Raw genomic sequence first — 24,181 nt, 5'->3', positions numbered from 1 at the left:
AAACTGTTATTATACTCGGATACTTGGTAGTAAAACCAAGAAGTCTTACAAACACATTTATATAATGGTACTCGACCTTTCCTTCAAAGAGACTGTAGCTGATTTGGAGGCAAATTGCTCACAAAAAGCAGCCAGCAGAAACCAATCAGAGTATCCTAAGATAGTATCTTGATATTTTATGGTAAATATCGCTATAGAACAACTATTTGATGCTACAGAAAAGCACATCCGGACACTGGAAATTCAAAGTAAGCTACAAACAATTGTTACGCCGCCAATTGCTCGCTTTCGGATTCAAACGGCTGTTTTCTATGCTAGCTGATCATTCCCTTTTGAACACTTTCTATAGGTTATCGATGTTACCATCTGTGACTGACCTTTTTGTGAACTCATCAACAAGCTTCGCACAACTTGTTGTAAAGACCTCTTCCAAAAAAGTTACATGCAAAAGCTGCTTGGACAGTATGCTAAACGTTGAATAAACGTCAGCAGGTTGTATAATAAGAGTCACTTACAAGCGGAAAAGGTCTCGGAAGAAAAAAAGCTTTTTTATTCGGTGTCCCTCCAGAGAAATGACGGATTACGTTGTGGAAAAAACTTTCGGAGATCCCCAAAGCATTTCGATTTCAGCAAACTCAACGGAGAACCACACACTTGATGTCCAAACGCAAATTGCCGTCTTTATAAATAAGATGTGTGATCGACATTAGAAGGTCGGAGAAATGAAACTTTTCAAAACCTAGCTGACTCTTTTACAAGTTACGCCACAGCTTCAGATAACAAAACCTCGGCATGAAAATGTTGAAGTCCACTTCAAGCTCTTGGATTGTACAACTGGCGGATGGACTAGTATATCGGCGTTGTCAACTCACTACAGCTAATTGTCCGGATATAACGCCTGCGACCTATCTGTTACGCTTCTCGGTTTGATGTTGGATCAACACAAGCCCCCATACTAATAACAAACGCAATGCTCAGTTTTCAGTAATTTGCCACCCTCTCCCAGCGAAAAGGAGTCACCGCGAACAAGAAGCATTTTGTCCTCTTGTGGTGAGGTGGACTGTCGTAAACTCCAAACTGTGTAACAGTTCGTGAAAACATTTCCAGCTTGCGATAACTTCAAAAAATAAATATACAGACATGATATAAACGTGATGTCAGTCACACCGAATCATTCAAATTTCAAAGTCGAGTTTTATCCGTCGTTTTGAAACAAACAGGATGAAAAATTCGGCAGTAGTGCCCAATTTTTATCTCGCGAATGACAACAGCCTCGACAGAATCCCCATTCATATCCAACTGCATTTTGGCGCAACCAGTGTCACGCACAAAAAACCAATGTCTACCAGCGAGAAGAACAGGTAATAAATTGTATAAAAAAAACCATCCGTACAGTCTTTGTTATTCGTTGTTATCCACATTTGTCAAAGTTTTGGCTGATGCCAAATTCACACTGTCAATATTCGGAAATGTGTTATTTGCGACCCACCCCCAGAGTTTGTGTTCCAGATGTGCGTTGTCCGCATGGTGTCAGGAAAAATTGTGTCTGAAGTCTGTCTTGATTTGAAAGATTGTTCAGTTGCATTTAGTCCTCGCCTGCCCAAGAAGCGGTGCCGTCTTAACTGCAGCTTGTCTAAGACGAAACGTAGTGCCAGAATCGTTAGGGCGAGAAATAAAGCCTTTTGGGTAAATAAGGTAGTTGAACCGAGTGTCTACTATTTCAAACTGACACTTACACGAACGGCGTTTCGCTCTCCTATTGGGAAAATATGTGATCCTCATTGTAGATGGCTTAAAATTCTGATAAAAATCACTTGGTACGCAGCTGATCACAGTGGCGAGGTCACTGTCGCCTCTCGTCTGGACTGCCAAGCTAAATTTTTTCATCTGCCAACGTGCACTGGGTTTATCATGAATGCGTTTAGCCAAGGATGACGAGTCATTGGTACTGCTAAAGTCTTGCTCAGATATATCACTTGATTGTTTTTGAAAGACCTCTCATTGTTTCAGACAGGAAAAAATATTCGTATGGTTGCAAAGCGGCTTTGTCCTTTCTGAGACTCATCCGGTGGGTGTAGTCCTTAAGTTTCCGTTAAACTCACATTCTACTTGAGCCCGAATTGACCACATTTCGCCTACTACACTGATATGCAAACGAAATCGGTTTCGACGGCGGACCCAACTGAATCCCAGCTGAATCGCTCGTGTTTTAATATACTCCAACTGGATCTGCCGCAAAACGGTCACCTCATGTTTCAGTTGGCCCGATATTCAAGATATCACAAGACATTGCCCAGATGGAACACACAATTAATGACATCTGCGGCAAGCCGGAACAGATTTATCTCTTCACCGGCCTCACACAGGAGCTGCAACAGCACCTTTCCGTCGACGGTGGGGATGTCTCGTTCAGTAGTATTATTTGTTTTTCAAATGTCTGGTTGTTGTTGATAAGACTAACTGAGGTCTTCTCTCACCTGGTTGTCACCCACTTCATTCTTCCAACGCGACCGAGACGTTCTCATTTCATTGTTGTGGGAAATTTTGGCGCCATTATTCCAAGGTATTTCCGTAACTTACGAAAATGGACCCAGTCAAACCTTTACATGCCCGATGGGTATGATGTACTGAACAAACGTAGCAAGACAATTAGTTCCGAACCGAGAATCGGAAAGAGATGAGAAGGAACTCCAGTTAGCCTTTGCAATACCGACGGCGGGACTGTGTATCTGAATTTGGGCCTGTATCGCTAACCTGACCAGCCCCTGAGCAAAGTAAACCCCATCTAATCAGCAGATAGCTAGACAACGCACCAATGTCGGTGACTTTTGTCTGGCTCTGGCTTTTCAAGCCCTTACTGTGATTTCTTGAACAAGCGCATTCAGTGGATTGAAACCTCGGATTCTCAAGGGGGTTGGGAGGGTCGGCATTCCTACAGCCTCTTTTGGATGATGGTCCGTCTTCAAAAAGGGCCTTACTCGGAAGGATTAGTGTAGTCCTAAGTGTGGGACTGTTAGGACTGTTGTGTCACCCTCACAGACCCTGGAAATGACGAGCCTATCACCGCCACAAACACATGGCCAACCAATGTCGTAGGTACAGTTACAGAATCCAGCGAGGGCTGTGCAAGTTTGCGGACAACTTAGAGTCATAGCCACCTATGGAGAGTGCCACACTGAATACCTGACCGCTGAGCGTCTGTTCACTTGCCTCTGGTTCAAATCCTGACCGAAAAAACTGACTGTGTGCGTGCATCGGTTCGAAAGTTTACAAACGTGCGTCAAATTTACTGCATAAATGTTGCGCAACATATTACGACGTTAGGACTAGAAAAAGAGAAAGAAGGCTTCTGCTTCTGGGACAACCGAATAAGTTACGTAAAATTATTACCACAATTCGCAAAGATGCGAATATTTGACATTCAAAGTCTATTCTGTCTATCAGAGATGAAGATGTTTCAAGTTTAAAGATTACCTGTCACACGTAGAGGGGTTTCTTACTATGATGTGGACTGATCAGAGTGATCTCGACACACATCCAAAAGAATCATGGAAGGCAGAGTAATGTGGGTGCAAACAAGGTGGTACGCAGTAGCAAACTGAATTAATCGATCGTCTGTTTGCAAAGGTAGAAGAGGATCTAACTGCTCCCAAGATCGGTTAGGAAGTTAACCTTCCGGCTACCATGCGTGCTGTTTATTAAACTCGTGTCATTCCGCTGTTCAACCTGGAACGCCAGGAGAAGCAACCGATTCATGCATTTTTTGAGTCGGGGTGAGTCACTTTCAGAATTCTTTTGATTTCCCTTTCTGGGGTGGAGTAGGCGGATGATGCACAGAGTGGTTAGAAATTTGTTCTTCATGAAAGTGAAGAGATGCGTTTTTTAGTAAAACCAATGGATTTGTTTTGGATCATCCTCGGTACGTGATTGGACGTTGTTTACTTGGTATATGTGTGTGTGCCTGTTCGCACGTTTATGCACTAAAAATGAAAACAAAAGTTCCGCATCGACTCCTGGGAAATTAAAAGCGATGCTTGGCTGGTTTCCCATAGCACAGGACATATTGGAGTGCTGCTGCATTTTAGAGGATACCACTGGTGAGAGAGTGTTTAGCAGTCGATCATGGCTGCGTTATCATGTGAGTTAAATGAGACAATAATCAGAATTGCACGACGGCTTAGTGCGGAAGACATATTGCACCAAATTTGGGTTATCGAGAGACTCACCTGGAACCCAGTTGGATCTCTCGTTTATGATGTTGCTTAAAAACGTCATAAACGAGAGATTCAGCTGGGTCCCAGGTGATTCTCCAGTCAAAACCAGATTGCTATGTAAGTGAGTGTATTTCGCTAATTTTGTGTAAATTGGGTTAAGTAGAACAGAAAGTTGACGAGCCTACTGAGGACTGAGCCTACTTGATGAGCTCCAAGGAAGACGAAACCGGTCGTGGGCTGTCGAAGATTTTTCAGAAACCTCATGAGCAGCTTTCCTTCAAGAAATGTTCCGAGAAATCGACATATTTTGTTTGTGATCTCAGTTTCCATCATCTGTGCTGCAAATCAAAGGAAGCTTGAAGAAACTAATGGATGAAGCGCCATTCGATTCTTTGGTTTCTTTAGTGTGTTCTTCACTTGGACGGGCAGAGTGGTGTTCTAAGAGAGAGAACTTTATTGCTAGGGCTATTTCGGTTAAAAGCGATGCTTGGCTGGTTTCCCATAGCACAGGACATATTGGAGTGCTGCTGCATTTTAGAGGATACCACTGGTGAGAGAGTGTTTAGCAGTCGATCATGGCTGCGTTATCATGTGAGTTAAATGAGACAATAATCAGAATTGCACGACGGCTTAGTGCGGAAGACATATTGCACCAAATTTGGGTTATCGAGAGACTCACCTGGAACCCAGTTGGATCTCTCGTTTATGATGTTGCTTAAAAACGTCATAAACGAGAGATTCACCTGGGTTCCAGGTGAGTCTCTCGAAAAACCAAATTTGTTTGCAAATAAGTGTATTTGACTTATTTCGTGCTGTTTGGTCTCAAGTAGAGTATAAGGTTGACGGAAACTCGGGTACTGGGCTTACTTAATGATCCCCAAGAAGGGCAAAACTGGTCGTGGGCTGTCGATGGATTTTCAGCAACGTTATGAGTAGTGTATTACGTCTATACATATTGTACCAACTCTAGTTGACCCCGCTGTTAAGAAAGTGTTTGATTTGACCGACGAAAGATTGATTGATCCTAAATAAATACTAAATAGTGATATTTCAGTTTTAACACCCCTAAGGTGCCTAGCTGCCATGTTACCCGAAGGAAGCACCAGGGCTGAGTTACTCTCAGGATGCCCAAACTTAGACAGGACCGGTCGAGATTGAGAGGTTGGTTTCGATCCGCGGACCGTTGCGCCTTTACCACTGAGTTATCTCGAGTTGAACCCATTGTCGAGTTAATCAGCGAAATACCGTGTGGTCTCCGATTGGTTTCTCTGTCCAAATTGATCGAAAATGTATAGGAATAAATCAAACTAGTTAGGCTTCCGATGTTCGTTCTAAATGGATGAAGAGAAAAATACATGGAGCGCGAGTAAAACCGCAGTCGTTTTACGGAATTCACTGTCCATGGACAGCTAAATGGTGTCCATCTATTTTATGGAGTGATAAAATTTTCGCACTCGAGTTTCTACCCTCCAAATTGGCCAAGACTTGTCTCGTCTTCTTTACAGTGGTCAGCTGACGTCCCCAACAGTTGGAATTTCGTATTTCCACCAAAAAATGGTTTGTAATATAATCTTCTCTCTTCAGTATCTCAAAACTCAACCCTTTTACACGGCCTTGAAAAGAAAGACTTTTGTTTGATTTCTCCTAGTTGCTCATCTGTCATGTGATTTTTTTGGACAGGTCACTAGGAGGAATCAGCCAATCTGGTTTATTCTGCACATGAGTTTGACCCAAACAAAGAAATACTAGAAATGTTAACATTCTTTTTTATGAACTCAAGGGGCCATTTTTAACGGCTGCGTCTTTACTCTTGAGTTAAACAGTTCCAACACATGCGTAACGTTCCCACTAGGTAGTGAGGTTATCCGATCCTGACTAGTGGATTTTAAAGTGGAGACTTTGTGCGCTACACTTGTTTGTTTCTCATTAGTATAGAAAACTGATATTCTTACGTATGATATACAGCGAGCAGGCTACCTCAGGATTCCTTTGCGGTGATATTCAACGAAGCCTTTTGTTCTCTACAAGTCTAGAAAGTTTAACATAAATATGAGTTCTGAGTCGTGTTCTTGATAGTTTTAAGAAACACGCTCCCAGATTTTCCCTGTATATTACATCCTTGACGAAAAACATCTCTGAATGCCCGATGGAATTCAAGAAATGTAAATCACAGATGTGCTACTAGCAGTTGTCATCTGGCATACTTATTGAAACCAGGGGAGAAACGATCTCTGTTCGCAGTTTCCGAAGGGTGGTGTGCATCCCTCTGACAGCCAAATGTTACGCCGTATCTCTAAGGCTAGATGAATTCTCTCTTTGAGGGATGTTTGGGAGCAAGCAAGCCGTCACGAACAAAGGACAATTGCATTTGCTTCAGCTTCGGAGAGGACGAAATCTCAATGGAGAATTATCGAATCTCTCCACATTATCATCAGTCGATAAGTAGCTCAGATGAAGAATACTTTCACAAGGTGGGTGAAACTTCAGTCTGAGAATTCGTCACTTAAGGAGCCAGTTAATACGTGACCACATTGTACGGTTTCTGCAGTTGAACTATGGGCGAAGCTATCTCCTGTGTAATCACACTGCAGTTCAGCCGCTCACGATCGAACGGTTAAATCGTGGGTTCTAAGCTGCCTGACGTTTTGTGAGGGGGACACTACTTATGGCCCCCATAAAGGATGAAATTGCTGTTTGTCGCCTTTTTAGCGTCGACTGGCTTCAGTAACTAGACAAAATCTCAGTACCACTATCTCGAAGATGTTTATACGAGAGGAAAATAAGCCAACTAATCGCATACAAATGTTCCAAATAAAGTCCGAAATGTCTTGAGTGACGCATGCCTCGAGGATTATTTTATGAATACATTTTCTGTGGGTGTAAAGTAGCCAGTACATAATCAAGCCGAGATTCTTTCATCTCAAGCAACGTGGATTTCCTGGTACCCGCCAATGATCATTTTCTCTCGCCTACCGTTCCGGAGAAACACTACTGACACAGTTGAGAAATTGTTCAACCCTGAAAGCTACATCAGAAATGTGGAGAAAATACGTATGTTAATCGGTCGGTTGGTACTACGCTCACTTAAGTGCGTGACAATTCCATCATGATAAGAAAGACTTGGTTATCATCGGCAGTACGGAACGCCATCGTTATCTGACCACAAAGTGCGTGGGTATTTAATCGGTGTACACCGATGCGGAGTGAAGCAGGATACTGTGATTAAAATCACTTACGTTCGCTATCTGAACACGACTTTTCACGAAGTGGCACTGTGCGTAATTGCGTCCAAAAGTGTTTGCACATCAACTTCGTTCGTGTCAGAAGCAGATTTTTCCTATCTTCCCATTACAACAATACCATTTACCGATGGGAACAACAAACCGAGAGAGACCATATGAAAGGGCTGCGAATTCAATTAGTTTACTGTTTACCTATCCAGACTGTCGGTTCAAGTGTGACTTGAGTGAGCGCGTGACACAGTTGTGACGCAATCGTCCTAAAATGAAATAGCCAACTATTCCATTGTTCATAATCCTACCATGTCTTTTTTGATCGTTCTCGCAGCGTTAAAAATCTTAGGTTGTTGGTATTGTGAGGAGGATATCTGGGAGTTCTCAATCAAAATTTGGTTCCGTAAATGAAACCAGTCCGTTCTGAAACACTGGCAAACACTGTACAACTTTTTCCACCAGCATTGCGCACCTCACAGGCAGATTTGGATGTGCGACCTCGCGGCTAGCAGTTTGAACAACTGGCCGTTAGGTGACCAGTGGCTGATTGGTAGCTCTCACAGGACATACTTAACAGAAGAAACTATCCAGTGTGCTCGAGAGGAAAAAAACGCGAATATGAGCACGAGGAACATTTTTTCATCAATCTATTAAGTGCTAAATGAGCAAGCACACTGACCAGAGACGAGAAAGATACTTCAGAAGATTTCAGCAAATTTTTCCGTGCAATCAACACAAGCCAAGTGTATGACAGAGAGAATTCTCTGACATGCACCGGCATGACTGTTGAAAACCGATCTTCAATTTGTCCCACAAAATTATCCTCAACACTGGTCATCCCCTCCACTAATCACTCGCCAAGCCGATGTTTATCTGGTATACATTAATTTCTTGAATATTTGTTATTGACTCGTTAATCCATTGTTCTTTCTTCTTTCACTACCACTCTGTTGTATATCAACGGAGTTTTCAGCCTCCGTATCGAAAATGCACACTGATAAACATGTCTAACATTCCTGCCAACAAATACGTCGTTTTGTGATACCTTTGCACTTTTAATTGTCTATCAGAGCTTGCATTTTAATGATAAACCATCTTCGGCGGCAGTGTCTTGTGGGTTCTGGGTCGTCACTGAAGCATCCATCAATAATAGGGGCGAATAGTACCTGGCCCTTGTGTAGGTTTGGGCAGCAGCTCATCTCAAATACAACCATGAACTTGATGGATAAACTTACCCAATGGCATTTAAGCTATCAATTATGATTTTAATGATCACACTTCAAGCAATAGCTTATGCACTAGTGGTAGCACACCTGCTCTGTGTGCCAGATGTTCACAATTCGAATGCCGGCACGGTCAAGGACACGAACATCAAAATTTGATAGTCCACTTCAAGCACTAGCTTATGGACTAGTGGTAGCATACCTGCCCTGTGTGCCAGATGTTCACAGTTCGAATTCCGGCACGGTCAAGGACACGAACATCAAAATAGTTCCGAAAAACGAAAAATTCGAGCCCTTCCTTGTTGTGGACCAACTTGATTGATTGTACCAGGTCAGAAAAAGAGCTGTTCAAACGAGAGTGGTGTGAATGCGAATTCCGAAAGTCCCGCAACTACCTGCAGTCAATTCACCTAGCTGATTTTTCTCCATCCATGTATTGAAACGTATGAATAGTTTGGTAGGTTTTCCTCCTATATAATGTCAAAAACACTATTTGATTTCAACAGAAATTTACCCTACAACATCCTTAGGTTATGACCTGCTGGTAAGCTCCTAGTAGTAAAATCCTAGTCCAGATATGTAAACGCATGAGGACATAGTATAGCCAAACAAATCTGCCATGAGTAGTACTCATATATCGATGACTCACTTTCTTTTGTTCATGCTTTATGGCCAACTTAAGTCGATCCAACTTGAAAGAGTAAATCACAGTTGGTTCCTTTGTTGCACTGCCAGTTTCCTCATTCTTCTCAGGATCGCTGGGTGTTTTTGTCAGACGTCGAGGTTTTCTGCGGCAGCCACAGCATGCAGCCTTAGAGGTAATGGTTGAGTTCGTACTAGCTTTCTTCCGAGAGAGCTCAACCTCATGATCAAAACTCACTTTCCGTGGTTGGGAAAACAAATTTGACCGCCCTAACTGGGCTCCAGAGAACGAACTCATCACACCGTCATCTGAGTTTGAATCAGTCCTATTAGGGATAGTTGGACAGGCTTCGTAAAAATCTGGTGTGGGAACAACTATTTCAAGTTTTCTTGACACTTCTTCATGTGTGTGTTCTTGGACCTCTTCCCTTCCTGGTTTATCAGAATAGTCATCGACGTGTGTTTGAGGACCTGGAGGGGTCAAAAATGCCTTTTTCAGTGACGTGGGTTTCACTCCCTCCTGACCTTTGTTCGACACTGCGAAATTTGCCACCGAGAGGTTCCCATCATCGTTTAGGTCATCTACTACGGTATGCTGACTTTCAATACTTTGGCCTTGACTGAAATGCGCACCATTCTCGTGACGCGTCCAACCCAAATGGCGCCTCCTTGAGCCGTTAGACCGGTTGACCAAACTACGCCAGTCGTTGGGATCTAACCGGTTCGCTTGATCCCACCGTTCTCCTACACTAGCAGCCGCTCCTTCATTAATTGTGGAATTAGCCTCTCCTGCGTGACCGTGTAATTTACACGGATCTTCCATCTCCTCATCGGAGTCCGATGATGATTCGCTTTCGCTATTGTTACTCTTCCCCAGAACAGCAACAACCTCACCGGTACCCCGGCACAAGTCCAACAAATCACAAGCATATTTCCGACACTGTTCACACAAAGAAATGAATGTTTCTTTGAACTCGTTTTCTCTAGAGGCTAGATGAAGTAATTCCGATGAGAGTTCAAAAGCTGTGAGAATAGGGTCAGGTGATGTAAGTGAAATCCACGCAGGACTTGCTAATGCTCGGTACGTGTTGATTCTTTGAAGAGTATGCTTCAGTGGGTCTTCAGCTAATAATCTAGAACATCGAGCACAATCACATGAGGATTTATGAGGTTCCTCAATACGAGCACCGCGGTTCAACAAGAGTTGTAATATTTCAAACTGGTTACAAACCGCGGCTAAGATGACGGGAGAAATATCAGCAGAAAAGTCATGACTTTCTTCCTCACTTGCCGTTGAGCACTCGCCGCTTTCACGCCAAGAAGAACCCAGCATCTCCTTAGTAATCGAAGGATGATCGATAAGCATCTCTACGATGCGATAAACACCTTCTTGTATAGCATAGAGTAAAGCATCACCAATTTTAATCCCTGGTTGCTGTAACAGCAGTTCTACCAATTCAATATTTTCGTTATCCACAGCGATTTGGATAGCTGTGCGACCTAGCATATTGACGCAATTTACGTTGACTTTGTCCTTGAAACTAAGACATCGCGCCAGAGTGGATTTATCCCCACGTTCAGCAGACTCTAGAAACACACGTTCCAATGGGTTCAGCTTATGCTTCTCTTGTAGGGGACCCAATGCAGTTGAATAGTTCCCTGTGGCGAAACCCGCCGGAGCCGAACGCATGTAACGTTTTGCGCGACGTGCTCGAGCCACATTTGAATGAGTCTGATCCAGTGATTCCTCAGCAAGTTTATCCAGATCAACATCCATACCAAGTAGTGACTGGATTGGATCGGTGTTCTTCTTAGGTGAAAAACGTAGCTGGCTGTTTTCAGCCAATTTTCCTTGATCACGATGACGTACTTGGTACAAACTACCGCCAGTCAGACGGCGAAGAACATTTTTCCGTTTCTCCATGGTCTCACTTACTGATCCTGTTCTGAATTGTCCGCTACGGCTTTCCATACCAACACTCGTGTCCGAATCCGAGCCGTGCTCAGTTGGAATCATTGTGAATAAACTCGCTTGCAGAAATACTCATTTACAAACCTATAGCGTAATCCACCATGAATATACTTTCGTTCACGGGTCAGATGGTCGATTCTGTGAAATTTTCACCATATAATCCAAAATAGAACAAGGGTTTAATTCCTGATTTTGACGTTTCTATCACAGATACGTTTCCGTAGTCACAAGCTGGAATTTTGATTCCAACATACTATGCAGTGAAGTGATTTGGATTACTCCCGTTGGTCCGTTCAACTAATCTCGAATCTGATTGGTCAAGGCTGACCAAATATTCCCCGTTGGTTGGGCGATGAAAATGAGCGCGCGGAGTTTTCAACTTTCTGGTAAAGGGCATTATAACTTTGACCTAGGATAATGCCTGAATTTTAGGGCATCCCCAGCTAAACTTGCCTGGCATCATATCAAACGAATGCAATAATGTAACTGCGCGTGAAATTCGTGAGCCGTATTTTCTACTACAAGTTGCTTGGCTCCAGACACAATTCCGAAGATGATCTATTCGATTACACAGTGTTACAGGACATTTGTCCTTCAGTCGAACAGGTCCTTTGCTAAGCCTTCCAGTTGTCGTCCCTAGCTGTCACTTTCCACCAACGGAGATTTCCAGCTGAGTTCGCATTCATTTGCTGTTTGAGTGGACTAATCGGATTATCTTCGCCATGATAGCAGGTTTTAAACCGTATTTGATCTGTAACATCTTTCGGTATTGTCATTAAAGGTGTTATTAACTGATGAAATCTTGAAGCTCGGCTTCTAACATTTTTTCAAAAAAAGGAAATGAGCATTGTACTGTCTGGACAATGGCACTGTGGTGGAGAATATTTCAGCACATCACTAAATGCGAGTTGTATTAAAAAACCGCATGGCCTGCATTAACTCATCTGAAAAAATTACGGGAACGCTTCACAGAAGCTACACCGGACAACCTTCTTATCCCCAAAGTATTTTTCCTTGATTTAGTTCATCGACATGCAGCATCGAACCGTACGAAAGGTAATGCTTTCACCTAAGCGAATCTTTGTTGGAGATCAGGTTGTAAACTTGAATTCAAATAGGCTTTTTCTCTCGCAGCTTGTACGAAAATCGAGATGCCACAGCAACTACAGGTTGACTCACCCAAAGGTGGCACCTTGTTTTGGTGGTCGGACTTCCTTACTGAAGTTAGCATGCAGATTTTATTGACTAGATCTCAGTTTCTTAGGTTACAGGCATGTCAGCAAAGTCGACAGAGTTTCAAGCCTTGTTTTACGGAACGCTGTACTACGAAGTGGTCTGGGAGTGAGTCCGCATTGTTTGCTGTGAAACAATGTGAGAACGGTAAGGTGTTTCCCCAGGCGAACAGTATTTCCATACTGGTGGAAGCAGTGATAGTGTATTCCATTGAAGAAGGACAGGCTCGAAAAGTTTGATCCTCAAGCTTCAGTCGCCCAAATAAGGCTTCGTGATCTCTGGAGCACCATCCATGTTGGTCGGGATCTTGTAGAAATGCAAGAGTCCTATTCTGTTCGAAAAGCACCTGTCATTCTTGGTGGCCCTCAGGCCAGGTCAGGCCACACTACTTTCTGGTTCAGGCCATGAAGTCAAGGGATGGAGATGCGGTACACAAACTAAGCCTCTGTTTAAAGGCTCGGCAGAGAAAACCTACATCTTACTGCACATGACGTTGTTAGAATGCGTTCCTCCTGATTTTGAGGTTGTAGCGATATTTACCTTTTATAAAGGGAAATTAACACAGAAGACGGACAACTAACTATGGAATCAGTTTCTATACGTAGCAGGTAAGAAAACTGCATGTGCCCTGCTCAATTGGCTAGTCGATGGCGTACTGAAAGAGACTGCTTGTAAGGAAAAGTGCAGATTTACAAGCCACGCAAAGTACATTTGGCTTCATTTTTCCCGCAAGATAAATTTTAGAGAAATGCATTGAAGGGATCTATAGACTGTTCATAGACCTCAATACAGCCTTCAACGCAGCCACTAGAGAATTGCTGTGGATCCTTCTGTGAACGTTTGGAAGTCTGGATAAATTTTTTAACCTCATGAAAGCATTTGGCACTGGGTTGAATGTCCGGGTACGGACCTGTGGGACTATGTCAAAATATTTAATTATCGACACAAGAGTGAAGCAAAGGTGTGTTCTCGCCCCAGCCCTTTTTCGCCTTTATTTAACGGTCAAGTATGCCGAAGTGTGCTGCGACTGAAAAGGTGGGCTGCCGATTCAGTGACGCCGAGATGTCTATTTTTTCAGGTTGAATCATTTCTTGGCCAAAATACTGTTGCGTGAGTCCAAAGTATGTTGTCTTTTGGCATTGCCGGACAAACAGAACAAGCAGACGACTGACGGTACAACCAGAACGATGAAATCAAGCTTCCATCGGTCTGGAATGGAATTTACGGGGATCCCAAACACATCCTGGTTGGTTGAAGAATTCCTATGACTATAAATGTAACAAACTGACATACCTGGTTCTTGGAGAACGTCACATTGTTTTTCTCTCACTGTAATGAGGTTATTTTCGTCCGAAGGAAAACCTATGCAAGAAATCTGAGCTTGTTACTAGAATAGAGATAATTGCCCATGCAGGTAACAGTAGTTTTTATTTGGGCAACGTTTCGCTTTTGACACAAAAGCTTCATCAGGCCAAGAAATCTCTTCAAAGTCCTAGTGTGCACCTCATCTCGAAATAACTCGGTGTAATTGCAAAATCTCTTCCCGAATGGGTTGGTTCAATGTGGGAGCTTGACTTTTGATAACCCTTTTTGAACGATTTCCGCATCTTGGTGACGGAACCTCAGTTGTATTCGGATGTCTAAAACAGATATCTGAAGAGTGAGACGAACGTTCGCATCTTATCCAATTATCCGAGACTGCTACATTCGTGAATCAACCAGCAAATCCGTGAACCAGCGCAGCATGGTTAACCGTATAACTGATGTCAGCCCCTATCATTACGACTCCTTACGATTTGAAGTTTATTCGGCCTGCTAAGCTCTTATGGGAGCCGTTAATGACGACATTTCCTCACCTATCTGACCTGTCTTTTCACAACAATGAAAATAAGCTAGAAATCGATTGCTATTCGGTTACCGCTGACTGATTCATCCTGACGTACAGCCCTACTGACGTCAATCGGTATTACGATGGAGAGTGTTTCAGTCCACTTTGGAGTTTACTCCCTCGAGACTTAAATAATGGCTTGATTATCAACCACATAGATAAAAATTAAACAAATATGACCGCTTGGTTTTCAGTCATCCTTATGACCTGGCAATCCACTATCAACTTGCAGTCGATGACTTGGTGGAATTTAATTTTGGAGTTCCTAAATGGAAGCGAATCCATCATCATAGGAAACATTGTAATGTGCTACTCATAAGTTTGCTGAAAATCCGTCGACAGCCCACGGTCGGTTTCGCAATTTTTGGGGCTCATCAGGTAGGCGCAGTCACGGATTTCCGTGAACCCTATGTTCTACTTGAAACCGATTTGCACGAAATCAGCGAATCTACACTCATTTGCAAACATCACAAACGAGCGATTCAGCTGGGTTCCAGGTGAGTCTCCCGAAAAAACCTAGTTTGCAAATGAGTGTATATTCGCTAATTTCGTGCAACTTGGTTTCGAGCAGAACATAAGGTTGGCGGAAATCCGGGGACTGCGCCTACCTGATGAGCCCCAAGAAGGGCGAAACCGATCGTGGGCTGTCGACGGATTTTCAGCAACCTTATGAGTAGTAAATTACAAAGATATACATGCATCGCGATATCTCGAATATCGTAGCGACTGAAACATGAGGAGGCCTGATGCAGCACATTCAGTTGCCTGAGAACATCACAAACGAGAGATTAAGCTGGGTTGCATCTTCTTCACTTTCCAAGGTGGATGGGTCCGGTACAAATAGCTCCTTCATGAGGAGCGTTTACGCTTGAGAAGATTCCGCCAGGAAGAATTATGGTGTCTTTATTGCACCACGGGTAGTTTGGTGTTAGATAATTGCCTTGTACCAGAATTTGAAGGGCGCATAATGGATAGCTTTGTCCATGGGCAACCAGGTCTGAGAGTTGGAACTTAGTAGTTTATTGATCCATCGTGTGCTAGGTGTAAGCACCCATATTCACGAGAAGGTTAGACGTTGCAGAGATTGATATTTCAATTTGATATATGTATATATATATTATATATATATTATATATATATATATCTGGAAAGTCCTCACTCAATGAGTCAGTCACTACGGAACCATGTGATGTAAAGGATGAGTGGTATTCCGTCCTGTGTGAGAGTTAATCACACTTCTGATCAACCATTCGTCGCCAGAAAGCTAAATGTTCAGTCACGGGTCAGAAAGTCGTGGGTTCGGAACTCTTTGAGTTTCTTGAGATGCGCACAGCTGATAATTCCCAACAGGAATGCAACAGCTTTACAGTGCTCCTTGGCTTTTCAGTACAGACTGGCTTTGCTGATAGAATGGAATCTCTACTTTAATATAGAAGGCTTAGCTACCTTTGCTGACGTTTGAAGGGTTTTTGTAGCGAATGGAGTGAGAAGTCCAAGCAGGAAGACGGCTGGGGGAGAGACCAGCTCCATCTCACATGGTGGATCAGTTGGCAAAGCATTGGCCAGCAAGACAAAAGTCGGTGGTTGAAGCGCATGGTATGTGCTTGTACATACAAGTTTGAGAAAATCTACCTACGTTCATTAAATATTATATGATATTATCGTTTAAATGTAAAACGCTACTACTCATAAGATTACTGAAAACTGCTCTAAATTATGAGTAGCGTGTAACGTCTAGACAACAACAAATTGCGGTATCTCGAAAATCGTACCAACTGAAACATAACGCAGCATGGTACAGTACATTAGGTTGAAGCGGATCATGGTAAACGAGAGATTCAGCTGGGTTCATTCGCGTCTCTTGCTAATACCAGATTCGTGTGCAAACGAGAGTACTTGTCGAATTTGTGTCAGGTTATGCATTTGAACTAAGGGGTGGATGCTACAGTCATTTTTCAGACAGCGCAAAATGAGAATATTTCCGCAAAGAAATGAGTCACACCATGAAGAAATGTTTATCTACTTTTTAGCCAATCAGGCAACACCGTACTCGCGTGAATGACAACGGATAGTTTTGTCACTTCCAACGGATGAAGTCAGAGCATTCGAGTGGTTTTCTTGCCTGGTTTAGCACTACGCCGAATTGTATCATGAATCTCACTTCCGGTGAGCCATCAGAATGGTTCTAGATATCCTAGAATTCCCAAGGCGGACGGGATGATTTTCAAGTAATTGGCCTAATGGTTTAACAAATGATCACTGTTGATTGAAAATGACCAGTGACAACGAAGTCAAATTCAGCATGTCTGTTGTGGTAACATGAAACTGGGGTGAACCTCATTCGTTGGCTCTTGTCTGGAACTGATCACCACTTGAAAGAAAGATGGCTCGATGGCGCGCACTTAGTGACCTGACGACCTACGACTCGAATCCAACCCCTGCATATCGATCGCTTCCCTGCAGACCTGGGCAACCCTGCAGCATTTCACCCCTCCTTCGGTTGGTGTGGGAGCTAGGCACCGAAGGAATGTTGCATTTGAACGACTGGTTGGCTGACTGATTCCTCGACTGATTCGATTGTCGGTTAAGAAGCGTAGGTATTTGTTTGTATCAGATTTATATGGAATGCTCAGGAGTGCGGTTACTCTTCACAAAATTGAATATGATGGTAATGGGTTTTTGAGATAAAGTAACTTTATTTTCTCAGTAGCAGTTCTAGTGGAAAGATGTTTCTTCATCCAATGTCCCCGCCAAATTTTTAAATTATCTCGAAGGAGATCTAAAGATGATTCGATGTCAAATTGCGTTATCCCAGGGGAAGTTTATCCTCTTGCGTAAAACCCGAGGGGCTGAGCGCTTTTTAGGCTTGCCAAATGTTTATCAAGGCCTCCTGAGGTTCCTGTCAGCTGAGATTGATAGTGTCGTCGAGGCTTGTCTTAAAAAACCAATAAATGAAAATTTTATCATGTTTAGTATCTTTTTTGGATTGCATAAGCCATCTCATCTGTCCCTAAACCACGTCAGCACTATTGACGGTAACTTGAGTTCCGTTAAAATAGTACTGGACTTCGTACAGCCTCCTTGTTTTTGTTAAACAACCGTATGTTTGCCTGCTATTTTCCATAGCTTGAGTCAGAGCAGAAAACATTTCGGTCAAGGACTCAGTAAGCTTCTTGACAGAGCTTCTTGGGAAAGTTCAAAACGTTGATGAGCAAATGCTGCGCTGGTGACGAAGCTCCATCGTCAGTTTTTGGGAATACTCTCCTTTGTTCAGGCGTGATAATTCACACACACCTAGTCACGTGTGTGCTAATGGAGTAGTGATAAACTACTTGCCTCACATGTCAGATGCCCGAGGCTTAAATCCTGGCAAGGCAAAGAATATAAAACGCTGATGTGCACCGATAGGAGAAACTTTCCGATTCCTCATATACGTGGACTGAAGCGCATTCGTAACGTGCTCAACGCTGATGGTTATCTGGAGAGAATTGTGGTTAAGAATGTCTAAACAGCCGAACCAATCGTTTATCACGACCCCTGCAAAGAAGCCTATCTATTGGGTATACCCGACAAAGACTACTTTTGGGAGACACCTTCAACCCCGGGTTGTCTCGGTCTCTATAACGCCTGTTTCCGGCTGTAATTCGGCGTTCTCGGTTTACAGGAAACTGTTCGTTCAAAGTAAACTGCAAAGACACGATGCCATTCCTTACCCAGTATATGGTTGTGTATTCTTTCTCCTGCTGCTGTTCGGTGGAATATACTGGGGGCGCGACAAAGCAACTTGCTAATGGAATATGTGGGCATCTCTCTTTCCAGAATATCACTGACCTCAACCTCGGTTACGTCACACACTATGGTCACGAGACTCGCAATCCATTCAAACGAGTCGCCTCGCGTTATCTGCCGAGTACCTTGTCGTTAGTTTGTTCGCTGAGCTGATCAGCCTGACTGCAAACGTTTCATCACCTTTTGAAGTGACATCATTAGGGGCTGTGCACAGCCAATGACCCATCGTTACGCCCCATTCCGCACCCTAGCAACACACTAACGGTATCACCTCGATTAAAGATGAAAAGTTTGCTGTCAGATTGACCAGCTCGGTGAACAAACCCGCGACTATCTATGCCGTCTGAGCTACCAACATTTCCCCCAGCAGCATATTGGCTACCAGATAGACTACCAGTATCCAGCCAACGGTATCGCCAAAGCAGTCGGTACTCTGCTGTCCACTCTGAATCTGTCTTGAACATGTGATATGAATCGGTCGACTGTCTAATCCGACGGCACTCTAGACCGCCTCGCAGCACCCAATAAAGTGAGACTTGGATTCAGTTATTAGTATTACTACCTATGAATTTCATTTTTCCATTTTTGATCGTCTCCACTTCATTTTGTTGCATCATTTATCCCTATTTTAACCATTAAATGTGTACTGATCACCGGATGGTGGAATCAGTCGTTTGCGTTACTGTTTTTGTTGTTGCAACTATGGGAATATTCAAGGAAGTAAACAGAATAACTGCACGATGATCAGATAGCCTCAATCATTAGGACATTCTACATATATTCGTGTGGTCAGTGTCATAGGAGAAGGACCACAGTACTGCGCAGTACTGTTAAAAAATTCTGAAGTTTGTCCAACTGACTTAGTGGTGGGTGAATTTAGTTTTGAGGACTGGACCTCCTGCTATAGCGCTGGACGGCTTATCTTTTCGTTCAGAGCCGCAGTCCAATAGGGCTGAAAAGATAAGCTAGGTTTTCCCTTTAGAATTATTTTCTTGTTTGATACGAAGCCTGAGAGAGGTAAGGCTTGTTAAGGTCGTAGGAGGAGAGCTGGGTTTAAATATGCGGATGATGGAGGATCATGCAACCATTTTGTACTGTCGAGCATCAACACAGCTAGAGAACAAGCTTCACATCGACATATAGCCTTCGTACATACCTTGCGTCTGAACCGTCCTCCAGCCGTACTAGAGCAATTATTCCGGTGAGTCCAGCCCAAAAGTAGGAAGCACTAGACTAGAGTGTTGCTCCTATCGAACCTCATCAGCCGCGCCATTGTTTGAGCTCCCGACATCTGACAGGTGAGGCCTCAGCACACACTAGAAGAGACCTGAATATTCACGTCTGAACAGACGAACCTTTGCTTGCTTGAGCACTAAGATTGGCTGGTTCGATGCCTCGAACAACGACCCATTGGCTACCTTAGTCGTGCCAATCGGTTTTTCAGCAAACACTAAGAGGACGAAATCTCTTTGACAAAGGAAATTACTCACAAGTTTAAAGAATACCATGGACGACAGATTCCGTTGGGTCTGTCGTGAAAACCAAATTGATAGGCAAATGATAGAAGAAAATATTCATTTAAATTTTTTTTGCTGTGCTACACGTAAGTCTTGAATGCAACTGCCTGATATCACAGACGGACGTAGACCAATTGGATCAGGTGATGTTGGTGTTTCTTGCGGAGGGATACGCTTTCAGAAATTTACAAAAGGCTAGATTGGCAGTCCTTATAAACTGTGAAGTGCAAACGTGTTTTCTAAGCTCCAAATAAGTTAACCTTATAAGGTGAATGACTGCTGTCAAGGTCAACATTTCTGGGAGAACACACAACAAGATGTGTGGGGTCAAGATAAAGTGTTTGACCTGTCAAACGAACAAGTCCGTTATAAGCCAGGGCCAAACTCTGTCCTGAATGTATCAATTTTTTATATGGAATCTCTAGCCATTCATTTTTCACACATCTGGCAAGCGTCTACTTTCTTATCCATTTCATTTTTTGTGTCGTGCCACCAAACACGACGGTTTGTATTCTTGACTACTTCTTTCGCAAGAAAATTGAGTCCAATGGGAATAACAAACGACCGATTGCCCATTTACCAACCTCATCACCTTTGACAATTCAATCTGCTTTCGGATAATTGAATACAGCTCATTTTTCGAAACCAACTGAAAATATTCTACACTGGTTGCAAAATAGGATCTGGTTTCGGTTTTCTAACCCTCAGGCAGGAAAAAATGATGATAAGTTTGTTTGCTTTTTAAATGGCGAAAAATTGGACTTTTTCCAGTACCGAATTAAGACCAAGTCATCAGAGCTCATTTATGCTATAGAGTAAGTATGTTGAGGTCAGTGTATTAAAGATCCATTCAGGGGAATTCAATGAAAATATACTGCGAAATCTCCAATATCGTGCCGACTGAAACATGAGGCAGCCTGTGTGCAGCACATTCAGTTGTAGAATATCATAAACGGGAGATTCAGCTGAGTCTCTCATGAAAACCAGATTGATTTGCAAATTAGTGTATTTCTCAAAAACAGTCCAATTTGGGTTCAAGTAGATCATAAGGTTGACGGAAACTCGGGGACTGCGCCTACCTGATGAGCCCCAAGAAGGGCGGAACCGATCGTGAGCTGTAGAAGAGTTTTCAGCAACCTTATGAGTAGTTTCCTTTATGAAACTTCACTGGGTTCCTCATGGGAACATGAAGTGGTGATTTTTGATATTATACGGTATTTTTGTTTTACTGTTTTATTCTGCCTTGAAATGACGCGTAATGCCTAATGTAAACCTACACTCTTGACAGATACGGTTCACCAGCACTGTTGAGCAGCCTGCCGTAGCCAAATGATGGCATGTTGCCAAGCTGCTATCAGGAGAGTGGCGAGTCGGGATGTGCTGAAAGGATCAGGTAGGGGGCACAGTAATAGCGGCTCTCAAAAAGGACGAGAAGTTCTAAAGAGGACTTCTGCGAAGGATGATAATGGGCGTTATATCCTGTCTAAATGTGAGTCAGTTACACTGATGATCACACTCTCGTAGCTGAATGGTTACGTGCTCAAACTACTTGCCCGGAGAATGTGGATTCGAAGATCCCCACTGGAGTTGTGTAAGATGCGCGCTGTTGGTAATTCACAATATGCGTAAAACAGTAGTACAGTGCTTCTTGGCTTTCCAGTGTAGATTGGCATCACTTACAGACCTTTTTGGTTTACAGAACAAAGCAGGTTGACGTGTTGCTGACGTGGTTTAGGCAAATAGCATCCAGGTGATAGCTCGTGACCGGTTGCCCAAATATTTTGTTTATTTAGGTAGGAACTCCAGGTCAGGTCACCAAGACATCGGAAAACATTTCATTCTCAGTCCTTGTTTACGTATATTTCTGATGCACTACGGATGGTGCGCGGTATATCCATATCTGATAATTCCACTAACTTCCTCGTGAAATTTCACACTTCTATCCGGCCGCATCAAAAGAAGTCACAGAAACTTAAATCATACAGGAAAATGATTCATACTGCATTCGATCGGTCCTCACACTAGAAAATTTGCACGAATTTGTTTCTCGCCAAATCAGATGAGTGTAATTAACCCATCTTTTATCAAATTTAGTGATTATTATCATAACTTTGCTAAGCACAACTTTCAGAAAAGAAAGTCATATATAGACGCGTTTTTGCCAGATTTTCTCACTATGCTGCATTACAACGTCGAATTTAGGAATCGACTTACTAAAAACATTTTTCAGGAATTGCGTTCCTAATCTCCTGGTCCAAATGTCACCATTTGGCGAATGAAACAAATAACTCACCAAGAATCGGAAAATTACGGGACCGCTGACTGCTTCTTTACTTGATAACGGGAGAAAATAATATTAGCTTTCGAGAAATACACTCATTTGCAAATCAATTTGGTTTTCATGAGAGACTCAACTGAATCTCTCGTTTATGATATTCTATAACTGAATGTGCTGCACAAAGGCCGTCTCGTGCTTCAGTTGGCACGATATTCGAGATATCCCAGTACCTTTTCATAATGGAAACTACTCACAAGGTTGCTGAAAACTCTTCGACAGCCCAGTTGAGTCTCTTGTGAAAACCATATTGATTTGCAAATGAGTGTAGTTCTCGAAAGCAGTCCAATTTGGGATCAAGTAGAACATAAGGTTGACGGAAACTCGGGGACTGTGCCTACCCTACTGATGAGCTTCAAGAAGGGCGAAACCGGTCGTGGGCTGTCGAAGAGTTTCCAGCAACCTTGTGAGTAGTTTCCTTTATGCTAATATTAGTTTTGGTGTATTACGTTATTTAAAGATTTCCAAATGCAAAGGTGAAAAACGTCCTGGTTACGATTATCTTCCTAGGGATGTTTACACGTATTGGATCATAGTTAGTGCCGCTTGGTTTCCAAGTCACTTTTAGGACTGCTTTCCCTCCATTTTTTAGCACCAGGTATTTGTTTTTCAATTAGGTTGAAGTGGTCATGAGTGGAACTTTTTCTGTTCAGTTTAACTTTCGAAAATCGTGTGTGTTTCCATCACTGTACGTTTTTTGACGACTGCTCCGGATTTAGAGTTCCATCGCTCTGACCGACATTCGAAAGCTGACGGAACATGATGCTTCTGTCAAAGAGCACGCATATCCTCATGACTGACCACAATCTCATTCTTTCTTCCTTACTCTTACTCTCTCTTTCGGGAGGTGCATACATTGAGCTGCACAGTTTTCGCATCCTTTCCTGAACTTCTTGGATTCACATTGGATAAATTTAGAAAACATGAAGCCAGGTATCGAAAAATAAACTCATTTGCATATTTAACCAGTTTTAACAGGAGGGTCAACTGAATCTCTAACTGAATGTGCTACACAAAGGCCGCCTTATGTTTGAGACATTCGGAATATCACGGTATACTACTAGTCACAAGTTTGCTGAAAAGTCAGGTGGCTTCATTGTGTTAAACGGATATCTGCAATCTCAGCGATTGACCATGGTGCCAGTCGCTGTTTTCCCGGAAGTCGACCACTTCACTTCACTCCACGGAAATCTCAGTTTGTCCGTCCAAAACCATGGATTGCTATTAGGTTAAAAACAGCATGGATCACCGCTCTTTGCATACTGCATTGAATGTTCAAATGTGCCTGCTCGTGATTGGTTCATTACTTGACATGCTGTGTAACACTTGGGGTTGGTCCATATTTCTTTGTTCGAAGTCACCAGATGTCTCAAACAGCAGTATTGATTAAAACAACCGAGCGTTAATTGGTTAATTGGTTAATTGGTTAATTGAAGCCCGCATTCGTATTCAGTAAAAAGCCCTACCGGTTAGTCAATGGACAGTTTCTCGAATCCATTTCACTATTGCCCCATACTCTTGTCAGCAAAGCAGATCTCACCCTAAGATCTCTGTAGCCACATCAGTCTCATTGTTAAATGTTTCCAGTCAAACTTGTCTTTAACCCTGGTTCCGATGAACTGTTGGTATGTGCGTTTTATTCACCGGTGCTGAAATCTACAGGGTTTCCCGCACAAGCCAGATGACCTTTCCTGATATGCACCATTGGTTATCAGTTTGTTCAAGTGAGCCACTCACGTTGGCCTTTGACACTTGCTCATACACATGGCATCTGTTCGGGTCGTTCTGAATCCTCCCTCTTCCCCTCCAGTAGCGTGCAGATTAGGAACACCCGTTTAGATAGGCGACGGGATTAAGAAGGGGGGACTTGATTTCGTCCCGTTTTGTCAAACTACTTCATTCCCAATGTGAAAGGAGTGGAGCATTTAGAATGTTTATCTCGATTGACCGCGGAAGCAAAACTTATTAGTGGTAAGGATGGAAAGGTTACAAAGGCTCTTGTGACAACAAAAAATCCTACAGCCCAAGTCAGAATATTCCGTGGCAAGGGAAATTAATGCAAAACTTATTAGTGGTAAGGACGGAAAGGTTACAAAGGCTCTTGTGAAATCACCTTGGGACAACGAAAAATCCTA

General features: G+C 42.9%; 1 protein-coding gene across 1 annotated transcript in view; it reads right to left on the bottom strand.

The window, feature by feature from the left end:
• T265_03003 (hypothetical protein) overlaps window positions 1–11,329 on the bottom strand; it is a gene marked incomplete at both ends in the record, with an annotated part of 15,651 nt that extends 4,322 nt beyond the window's left edge. Inside the window, one exon of the mRNA XM_009167382.1 lies at window positions 9,320–11,329. Coding sequence (XP_009165646.1) covers window positions 9,320–11,329 — 2,010 coding nt within the window. The remainder of the gene's footprint in view (window positions 1–9,319) is intronic.
• Window positions 11,330–24,181: the final 12,852 nt, after the last annotated feature.

The sequence above is a fragment of the Opisthorchis viverrini genome (assembly GCF_000715545.1).
Source record: "Opisthorchis viverrini unplaced genomic scaffold opera_v5_39, whole genome shotgun sequence".
Taxonomy (NCBI): Eukaryota; Metazoa; Platyhelminthes; class Trematoda; order Opisthorchiida; family Opisthorchiidae; genus Opisthorchis; species Opisthorchis viverrini.
Note: the sequence above shows the minus strand (reverse complement) of the source record. Positions and strands in the feature narration are given on the sequence as shown.